The 10,208-nt window shown below is 53.1% G+C and overlaps 1 protein-coding gene across 2 annotated transcripts in view; it reads left to right on the top strand.

Annotated features, from left to right (window-relative positions):
- Rasa4b (RAS p21 protein activator 4B) overlaps positions 1–10,208 on the top strand; it is a 26,177-nt gene that overhangs the window by 10,670 nt on the left and 5,299 nt on the right. The window contains exons 6-18 of one of the 2 annotated variants that reach the window (XM_026788362.1): positions 274–355; positions 1,306–1,437; positions 2,539–2,630; positions 4,876–4,993; positions 5,207–5,357; positions 5,600–5,664; positions 5,925–6,037; positions 6,211–6,403; positions 6,520–6,657; positions 7,310–7,454; positions 7,905–8,074; positions 8,627–8,764; positions 9,743–9,878. In XM_026788362.1, the coding sequence (XP_026644163.1) occupies positions 274–355; positions 1,306–1,437; positions 2,539–2,630; positions 4,876–4,993; positions 5,207–5,357; positions 5,600–5,664; positions 5,925–6,037; positions 6,211–6,403; positions 6,520–6,657; positions 7,310–7,454; positions 7,905–8,074; positions 8,627–8,764; positions 9,743–9,878 (1,673 nt within the window). Of the gene's footprint in view, positions 1–273; positions 356–1,305; positions 1,438–2,538; positions 2,631–4,875; positions 4,994–5,206; positions 5,358–5,599; positions 5,665–5,924; positions 6,038–6,210; positions 6,404–6,519; positions 6,658–7,309; positions 7,455–7,904; positions 8,075–8,603; positions 8,765–9,742; positions 9,879–10,208 lie in introns of those variants that run through there. The other variant, XM_026788363.1, reaches the window with a different exon arrangement.

The raw sequence follows: 10,208 nt of genomic DNA, 5'->3' as shown, positions 1-10,208 counted from the left end.
AGACCAGGCTGGTCTCGAACTCACAGAGATCCGCCTGCCTCTGCCTCCCGAGTGCTGGGATTAAAGGCGTGCGCCACCACCGCCCGGCACAGTGGCATCTCTGCAGTTATTCAGTCAGGAGGGCAAAGGGGGCGATGCGTGACCGTGGTGGGGGAAGGGCGAGTTGCCATCCAGTCCGCATGCAGGCCTGGATGGGCCAAGCCTTCCCAGCCTGCTGTGTTCACCTGGAGACCAACTGCAGGAGCAGTAATCCCAGTCCCATCTCACCCCCAGGGATCTAGCCCCGAAAGACAGGAATGGCGCGTCTGACCCTTTCGTTCGCGTGCATTACAATGGCCGGACCCAGGAGACCTCGGTGAGGAAGCTGAGGGACTGACTGGGGTGGAGTGGGGGACATGGAAATCCCAGTCTAGATTTTCTTAGCTCTGTGAATATCATCATGAAGGTGGCAGCCCAGGGGAGCCTATCCAGAGCTGGGCTCCGTGCAGTCTGCTTTATTGTGTGGCCTTAGACAAGTCCCATGTCCACTCTGGACCTCAGTTTCCCCCGTGGTGGAGTGTGTGATGTCTTATGAAGTAGTTCTTCAGTATAGGGGATTGAATCCTAGACTCACATGCTAAGCAAGGGCTTTGCCACTGAGCCACACCCCAGCCCCTCACTGGGTATTCTAGGCAGGGGCTCTACCACTGAGCCACACCCCAGCCCCTCACTGGAGGATTCTAGGCAGGGGCTCTACCACTGAGCCACACCCCAGCCCCTCACTGGAGGATTCTAGGCAGGGGCTCTACCACTGAGCCACACCCCAGGCCCTCACTGGGGGATTCTAGGCAGGGGCTCTACCACTGAGCCACACCCCAGGCCCTCACTGGGGGATTCTAGGCAGGGGCTCTACCACTGAGCCACACTCCAGCCCTTTTTCTTATATTTAGTGATTTGTAGGTGGATTGCCTTAGCGGCAGACTTTACCCGCTCAACAGTTCATCTCACATTAGCAGTGAGGACGAGAGCGCACCTGGAATTGCTGTTTTCTTTACTCAAAAGTTTAAGGCATTTGTTTTTATTTTTGAAGCAAGAGTCTCACTAAGTTGCTCAGGCTAGCCTTGAACTCGCTTTGTAGCCCAGGCTGGCCTTGACCTTTCAGTCTCCTTGCCTAAGTAGCTGAGGGGTGGGCTTCTTCACCCTTCCGGGTTGGGTCTGGAAGCGCTAACGGTACAGAGCCAGGGGAGCTGTGTGGGGTAGGGCTACCGTGCTCTGGCCTTGGGTAGCCCTGCGAACTGAGCCACTATACTATTCCTTTCGGAGCAGGTGGTGAAGAAATCCTGCTACCCACGCTGGAACGAGACATTTGAATTTGAGCTGGAGGAGGGAGCTACAGAAGCACTGTCCGTGGAGGCCTGGGACTGGGACCTTGTTAGCCGGAATGACTTTCTAGGCAAAGTAAGCACCAGCCCCGCCCCCACCTGCCCAGGTCACACCCCCCACCTGCCCAGGTCACACACACACCCACCTGCCCAGGTCACAACCCCCACCTGCAGCATCTTGTGTCCCTTCAGGCCATGCCACAGGCTTTCTCAGGTAGTAAACTTGGGATTCCTCCCAGCTGGCAGCTCTGGAATTCTGGGACCCTTTCAAGGCGCCCCTTTGAGCTAGGAGAACAATACTGGAAGCCAGGCCCCAGTAGTGCAAGCCTGCCATCCCAGATATTGGGATGGGGGGCTAAGGCAAGATTTTCATTTCAAGGCCCACCTGGGCTACAGAGTGAATTCAAAGCCAGCCTGGACAACTCAGCCAGACCCTGTCTCAAAACAAAAAGTAATCCAGGCATGGTAGTGTTCCTAGCACTTGGGATTTTGAGGCAGGAGGATTGTTGTAAATTTGAAGCCACCCTGGGCTTACATAGTGGGATGCTAACTCAGAAAATGAAATAACAAGCCAGGCTGGTGGCCCATATCTGCAATTCCAGCACTGGGGAGGCAGAGGCAGGCAGATCTCTGAGTTCAAGGCCAGCCTGGTCTGCAAAGGGAGTTCTAGGACAGCAATTCCAGCACTGGGGAGGCAGAGGCAGGCAGATCTCTGAGTTCAAGGCCAGCCTGGTCTGCAAAGGGAGTTCTAGGACAGCCAGGGCTACACAGAGAAACCTTGTCTTGAAAAATAAAAGTAGATCTTCCTACTTCAACTGAAGCAGAAATCCTTCACAGATGTACCCTCTACTTTTGGGGTCTTTGTTAATTCCAGACGTAGTCAAGTTGACAACCAAGAATAGTTATCACAACAGTTATTATTAGCTGATGGTGTGGCTCAGTGGTAGAGCCCCTGCCTAGAATCCCCCAGTGAGGAGCTGGGGTGTGGCTCAGTGGTAGAGCCCCTGCCTAGAATCCCCCAGTGAGGGTCTGGGGTGTGGCTCAGTGGTAGAGCATCTGCCTAACATCTGTGAGGCCCTGGGTTCTATCCCCAGCTTCAGAAAAAGAAAAGATAAAAGATCAGCACTTGGCTAGGAGGTGACCTAAGTGTCCCAGCCCTGATCTGCCCTTTTCCCAGGTGGTTGTCAATGTCCAGAGACTGCGTTCAGCCCAGCAGGAAGAGGGCTGGTTCCGGCTTCAACCTGACCAGTCCAAAAGCCAACGAGGCGAGTAAGTGCCACCCTGGGCCTTGGGGTGTGTGCTGAGACAGAGTGCCTACCGGTGGTTGATTGGTCGGGGGCCCAAGAGTACAGAGGTCACGTGTCTTTCAGCCTTTGCCCACTGTGCCAGCCCCTCTCTCATACTGGTGGGACCTTCCTGCTGTTTTTATATGCCTTTGTTTTCTGAGCTAAAATTTATGCATGGATCTCCTGTTTTGTGAGTCCTGGCACTTTCTAGAATAAGTCCTCAGACTTCTTCCTTTAAAGGGCTTTCTTGCAGCTCTCTGGTCCCTAGAGAGAGTGTCTCAGAGCCATGACTCCAAACCCTCATTCCCCAAGAGTCTCCAGAAATAGAGTTGCCGTATGAAAGGCAAGGCAGAGTTGAGGATATACCCGTTGTAGAGTGCCTGCCCTGTAGGCACTCGCCATAGGTCTGGCTTCCAGTACCAGAAAGATAAAAGTTAAATAAACACCAGAGCACCCTGTGCTGTCAGGATGGCTCAGCAGCTGCAACCCCGACTCTCTCAAGCGATCCTCTGACCTCACACACGCACAGTGGCATGTGCAAGTGTGCACAGACGGGACACCTGGAGTGAAGCAGAACGACACATCTGTGTAACCCCAGTTTAATGTAAGAATGCAAGCCACTGACAGGTGTGGTGACACACGCGTTTAATCCCAGCACTAGGGAGGCAGAGGCAGGCGGATTTCTATGAGTTCGAGGGCAGCCTGGTCTCTAGAGTGAGTTCTAGGACAGTCAGAGCTGTTACACAGAGAAACCCTGTCTCGAAAAAAATACCAAGAAACAAAACAAAACAAACAAACAAAAAGCAAGCAAGAAAGGAAAGAAGGAAGGAAGGAAGGAAGGAAGGAAGGAAGGAAGGAAGGAAGGAAGGAAGGAAAAGAAAAAAGAATGCAAATTAGGTGTGGTGGTTCACATCTGTAATCGAGGCTCTTAGGAAACTGAGGCAGGAGGATCTAGAGTTCCAGGCTAGCCTGAATCTACAAAGTGTGACCTTGTTTCAAGAAAGAAGATCAGGCATTATTCAAGCCATACTGATACTAAAACTTTACTAATTTAGCTTGATGTCTTGTGTGTGTGTGTGTGTGTGTGTGTGTGTTTAAAGATTTATTTATTTATTATGTATTTAGTGTTCTGTCTGCAGGCTGGAAGAGGGCACCAGAACTCATTACAGATGGCTGTGAGCCACCATGTGGTTGCTGGGAATTGAACTCAGGACTTCTGGAAGAACAATCAGTGCTCTTAACCTCTGAGCTATCTCTCCAGCCCTGTCTTGTGTTTTTATTCTGCTCAGTCTGGCGGCCCCATCTAGAAAAGTCTTTGGCTTGTTTCTGTCCCCGTTACACTTCTCAACTGACTCAGCTTTGGTTCCCTGAAGGAGGTCCCACATCCCTCATCTGTACCCGTCTCAGGGCATGGGCAGATGGCCAGGGGTGTGTCCAGCCCAAGGCATTTGCCTAGAAGCAGTCTAGGACAGCCTTGATGGCGTCAGCTCACGGGGTGTGCGCTGGGCAGTGTGGCTTCCTCAGTGTGCCGCATGGGGAGGGTCGTGGGAGCTATAAGGAACATTGATAGCCTTAGTCGGTACCCTCTGCAGAAGAGTCATGGAATCTTGGCGGTTAGATTTACTATGGCGTGCTGCCTAACTTGCTGAGTCGGAATTTCTCTGGTAGGCTAACCACTTGCTTCCTGGGTAAAGTGTACAGGTGACGTGGTGGTGTTCAGGAGTTGATAGATTTGGAATATAAAACCTTGGTATACTCGGGTGGACTCCCATGGTCCACCGGAGTCAGGAGGCATGAAAGAACTAGAATTTGGGGCTGGAGAGATGGCTCAGTGGTTAAGAGCACTGGCTGCTCTTCCAGAGGTCATGAATTCAATTCCCAGCAACCACATGGTGGCTCACAGCCATCTGTAACGGGGTCTGGTGCCCTCTTCTGGCATGTGGGCATACATGGAGGCAGAATGTTGTATACATAATAAATAAATAAATCTTAAGAAAAAAAAAAAAGAACTAGTCTTTGAAGATGGGTGGAAGCTCTGGGCAAGAAGGGTCTTCCAGACAGGGACACAGAAAGGCACAGCTGGGGGAGGGACTCGCAAGGCAGCTGATGGACGTAAGCAAAGGGAATGCATGGCTGATCTCAAAGGAACAGAGCCTGAGCCTTTGTGAGTGGGCGTGGCCCAGGGAAACTAGGTCCCTGGTGGAGAGATCACAGACTGCCCATTCCAGGGGCAACCTGGGCTCCTTACAGTTGGAGGTGCGGCTGCGGGATGAGACAGTGTTGCCATCCACCTGCTACCAGCCTCTCGTGCAGCTCCTGTGCCAGGAGGTGAAGCTGGGCACCCAGGTGAGGAGGCCCTGAGGGAAACTGGCAGCTTCCATGCTTTAGTTGAGCAGTTCGCTTGTCCAGCTGACTCCTGGGGCTGGGAATGCACTCACCAATGTCCAGAAACCCCGGCCCTGTCCCTACAACCTCCCCTTGATGCTCTGAGGTCTTTACCCCGGGGAGGGTCATGTTCCTTGGTGGGTTGGAGCCCCACGGTTCTGCTGCTTTCTGCAGGGCCCAGGGCAGCTGATTCCGGTCATCGAGGAGACAACAAGTGCCGAGTGTCGCCAGGAAGTGGCCACCACCCTGCTCAAGCTTTTCCTGGGGCAGGGACTGGCCAAGGACTTTCTGGACCTGCTCTTTCAGCTGGAGCTGGGCCGAACCAGTGAGGCCTGAGAGGAGTTGCCCCTGGCAGGGTGGAGAAAGCCCTCGTTAGCGCATTGATAGGCCCCTCTAATATGGAAGCAGGGTCACCCTCTCCCTAATAAAGAACAAATAGTCCAGGTGGGGCAGGTGGGAAATGTTCAGAAGAGCATTTACTGAGGGCCACTGAGAGACTCCATCCCCTTGTTCTCTGGCCTCCGAGGCCTTGTCCCAGCTCCCCGCCCACGGAGTTTGTGCTTGCAGGTGAGGCCAACACCCTCTTCCGGAGCAATTCTCTGGCCTCGAAATCCATGGAGTGTTTTCTGAAGGTGAGGTTGCATGGTCATCTTAGAGAATAAAGACCCTCAGATCTGCAGAAGGTCTGTCTGTCTGTGGCTCTTGAAGGCCAACATTTCCATCATCCATTTATGAATTCATCTATACATGCATTTATTCATGCATGCATGCATATAGACACATTCACTGAAGTACGCTGAGTCTAACTGTGCATCTGACCCAAAGCTGAGTCAATACTCCAGTCAGATGGTACACAGGATGGTTAACTAGTGTGATTTCTGGTGGCCCCCAGGTGGCAGGAATGCGCTATCTGCATGGCATCCTGGGCCCCATTATTGACAGAGTGTTCGAGGAGAAGAAATATGTGGAGCTGGACCCCAGCAAAGTAGAAGTTAAGGATGTGGGGTGAGGCCGGGGTGATCGCTGGGTGCATAACTGTGCGGAATCAGGCCCCTTATCCAAGTGTTTATGGTTCCTTCTGCCTGGGTTCACTTGTCCTTTCTCTCTGTGTCCGATGTCCAAGGGGAGCCCCTGCCACCACGTTCTCACCCTCTGTTGGTTAATTCCTGCCGGTGCAGGTGCTCTGGGCTGCATCGCCCACAGACGGAGGCCGAGGTGTTGGAGCAGAGCGCACAGACGCTGCGTACCCACTTGGTGGCGCTGCTGAGCGCACTATGCCGCTCGGTTCGCGCATGCCCAGCTGTGGTCCGCGCCACTTTCCGGCAATTGTTCCGGCGCGTGCGGGAGCGCTTCCCTAGCCCTCAGCATCAGGTGCGACCCCTGACGGCAGAGTCGAAGGCAGAGAAAGAAAAGGGAATCCGGTGGGGTGTAGGCCCTGGAAGACAGACCGGCTTCTAGACCAGTCTCTACTCTCTGCACCCTTCCAGAATGTACCATTCATCGCTGTCACTAGCTTCCTGTGCCTGCGCTTCTTCTCTCCTGCCATCATGTCGCCCAAGCTCTTCCATCTGCGAGAGCGGCATGCAGATGCTCGGACCAGCCGCACGCTACTCCTGCTGGCCAAGGTGTGGATTTGCAGACTGGGATGGGAAGGCCAGTTAGGTTGCAAAGGGAGCCTGGCCTGATCCGTAGTGTTGCACCAATTGGCACTAGGAAGGCCTTGCACCCAGGCCACGGTACTCTATGGCATTGCACCTCACAGTTTACAAAGCATTCCTGTGACCACCTCTTGAGAGTCCCATACATACATAAACAGACAAATCCCAGAGCCCGTAGAGTAATCTGGGATCTTCGAACGCAGGTTTTATCCCCAGGTCTGCATGTATCTGCAGTCTGATATTAGGATGAAACTTGCGGGGCCAGCAAGACGGCTCAGTAGGTAGGATGTTTGCTGCCATGTCTGATGACCCGAGTTCCATCCTTGGAGCCCGCATGGTGGAAGGGGAGAACCAACTCCCACAGTCATCAGCGAACTCCACGCGTGCCCACGATGATAAGATTAGGCAGACTTGCAGACGAAAGCAGAAAGCTTGGTTCCAAGTTACCAGGTGTCCAAAGTTTCAAAGTGCCGTGATCCATGAATCCCCCAGTCCTACCTAGGACCATGGTCAGGCCCCTGCCTCCTCGGCCTCCGTCTCTGTTGCTAAGCTGAGGTAGGTAGCCATGGAAGAACTGTTGTTTCCCCCAAAGCTCTGTCATTCTTGCTGTCACCCCTAGGTTGTGCAGAATGTAGGCAATCTGGACACACCGGTCTCCAGGGCCAAGGAGGCGTGGATGGAACCGCTACAGCCCACTGTGCGCCAGGGTGTGGCGCAGCTGAAGGACTTCATCACCAAGCTCGTGGACATAGAAGAAAAGGAAGGCAAGGACTTCCCCACAGTACTGTGCCCCAAGGCGGTCGTGCAAGTCTATTACTTGACCCCGCCTACCACCCTGCCCACCGAAACAAAGCCAGTTCTCTCTGCCCGCTCCAACTTTTGTTAGTTTGATTTAGAAAAGCTCCCATATAACCTAAGGCTGGCCGCAACCCCACTGCCAAGAATAACCTTAAACGTTATGATCCTCTTGCCTCTACCTCCAAAGGGATGCGATTACAGGCATGTGCCACCAAGCCCGGTTTTTTGTGGTGCTGAGGATATGCCAACACTTCCTGGACAGATCGTCATCCCTGGCCCTTTTTACCCACGGCCCCGCCCACCACTTTGCTCCTCCCCCAGTTTGACTCAACTCTAGTTCTTAGCTCCTCTCCTAAATTACCCAATCCGTTTCCTCGAGAGGCTCTCCTTCCATCGTTTTCTTGCCTGCTTTTCAGAGCTGGACCTGCAGAGGGCGTTAAACTCGCAGGCACCGCCAGTGAAGGAGGGTCCGCTGTTCATCCACAGGACCAAAGGCAAAGGCCCTCTTGCGTCCTCCTCGTTCAAGAAACTGTACTTCTCTCTCAGCACCGAAGCCCTCAGCTTCGCCAAGACATCCAGCTCCAAGGTGAGCGAGAAGGGAAGCTGTCTAGGATGGTGATGCTTATAATCCCAGCAACTGGGAGGTGGAAGCAGGGGGATCAGGAGTTCAAGATCAGCCTCAACTGCATAGACAGTTCAAAGCTAGTCTGGGCTACGTGAGACCCTGTCTCAAAACAAAACAGCAAATAGGACTATAGCCTACTGGGCAAAGTGCTTACGGGTATGGTATTTTAGCTTACCACATACTCCGCACGCAGACCTTCATGACGCAAACCCAAAAAGCAGGTTTAGCCTCAATACCTGGGCCTTTGTCACCCAGAGAAGGGGTGTCTGGATATAAGCCTATGCTTAGCGCCCCTACCATTCCCAGGTATCATTTGCATGGTATTGGGGTTCGGTCACAATCAAACCTGTGCTTGATTGTACCTGAGATCCCTTCCCAGAGCAGGCCCCTGGGAACAAGAGCCATGAGTAAGCCCTAATTCCTCCTGCTGAAGGGGATGTGGAGGCCAGAGAAGAAAGTAGAACAGCCCTGCTTTGCCCGGCCCCCTCAGCCTCCTTTTTCTGGCTGCCCCAGAAAAGCGCCTTCATCAAGCTCGCCAGCATCCGGGCTGCGGAGAAGGTGGAGGAAAAGAGCTTTGGCAGCTCCCACGTCATGCAGGTCATCTATGCAGATGACGTTGGCCGGTCCCAGACTGTCTACCTGCAGTGCAAGGTGCGACCTGTGGAGGGCACTGTGGGGAGGGGCTTCAGGAGTCCCTTTCTCCCCCTATCGGCCATGTTAGGTACTTCAGGCTGCGTGTGTCTAGTGTTCTGGGGTCTCATGCCCAGATGTTTGGTCCATGCATGCTATGGGCCTCCATATGTAGCATGTATATGGCTAGATAGATATCTAAAGTTCCTGTGACTCAAAGCTTGCTTGCCTTTTCCTTTCTGTTCTGGATTTTTTTTTAACACTCACTGTAGGTCGGGCAAGCCTGGGACTCATTGCCTTAGTTCCCAAGAGTAAATATTAAAAGTGTCAAGTGATATTCTGGAGGGGGTGTGTGGCATGATTCAAGCTATAGAGCCCCTGCCTAGAATCCCCCAGTGAGGGGCTGGGGTGTGGCTCAGAGGTAGAGCCCCTGCCTAGAATCCCCCAGTGAGGGGCTGGGGTGTGGCTCAGAGGTAGAGCACCTGCCTAGAATATCCATTGAGGAACTGAAGATTGGTGTCTTAATTAGGTTTCTGTTGCTGTGATGAAGGCTGTGACCAAAAGCAACTTGGGGAGGAGCCGGTTTACTTGGCTTCCAGGTTATAGTCCATCATCAGGGAAAGCCAGGCAGAATCCCCAGACAGGAGCCTGGAGGCAGGAACTGAAGCCGAACCCATGGAACATGCAGCTTCCTGGCTTGCTTCTCATTCTCATGGCTTGCTCAACCTGCTCTCTTGTACCCCCTAGGGCCAGCTGCACACCGTTGGTGCCACCCACAGTGTGGGGGGGGGCCCACATCAGTCATCAAAATCGAATGCCCCACAGGCTTCCACGGGTTAATCTGATGGCGGCAGCTCCTCTTTTGACTTCCCTCTTCCCAGGTTGCTCTAGTTTGATCTGTATCAAGTAGAGTGCCTGAGAGGGCTGGGGAGGTGGCTCAGGGAAGGGTGTCTGCCTTGGGGAGGAAGAAGGTTGACAGTGGAGATGCTGTCCCCACAGTGTGTGAATGAGCTGAACCAGTGGTTGTCTGCACTGCGGAAGGTGAGCATCAACAACACGGGACTCCTGGGATCGTACCACCCTGGCATCTTCCGCGGGGACAAGTGGAGCTGCTGTCACCAGAAGGACAGGACAGGTGGGGGTGCTGGGTCCCTCCACGTCTGTCCCACGCAGGTTGGGAGAAGGCTTCTTGAGACACGCTGGGACAGCCTGGCTGGAAAACCACATGCTTGCCTATGGCAAAGCTGCCCAAGGAAAGCCAGCCCTGCAGGAGCTCTGGGCACAGAAAGAGCTGTGTGACTGGGTGGTTTGGTAAATGCTGTGCAAAGGGTATGCTATGTACGTGTGAGTGGTTCTGGATATTCTGACAAAGCCTGAAAACTCATTAGTATCTCTCTCTTTTTAAAGATTTATGTTTATTTTATTTATTTATTTATTTATTTATTTATTTATTGGTTTTTCGAGA

Source organism: Microtus ochrogaster, chromosome 2 (genome assembly GCF_000317375.1).
Source record: "Microtus ochrogaster isolate Prairie Vole_2 chromosome 2, MicOch1.0, whole genome shotgun sequence".
In the NCBI taxonomy this organism is placed as follows: Eukaryota; Metazoa; Chordata; class Mammalia; order Rodentia; family Cricetidae; genus Microtus; species Microtus ochrogaster.
This window is presented reverse-complemented; position numbering and strand designations above follow the sequence as displayed.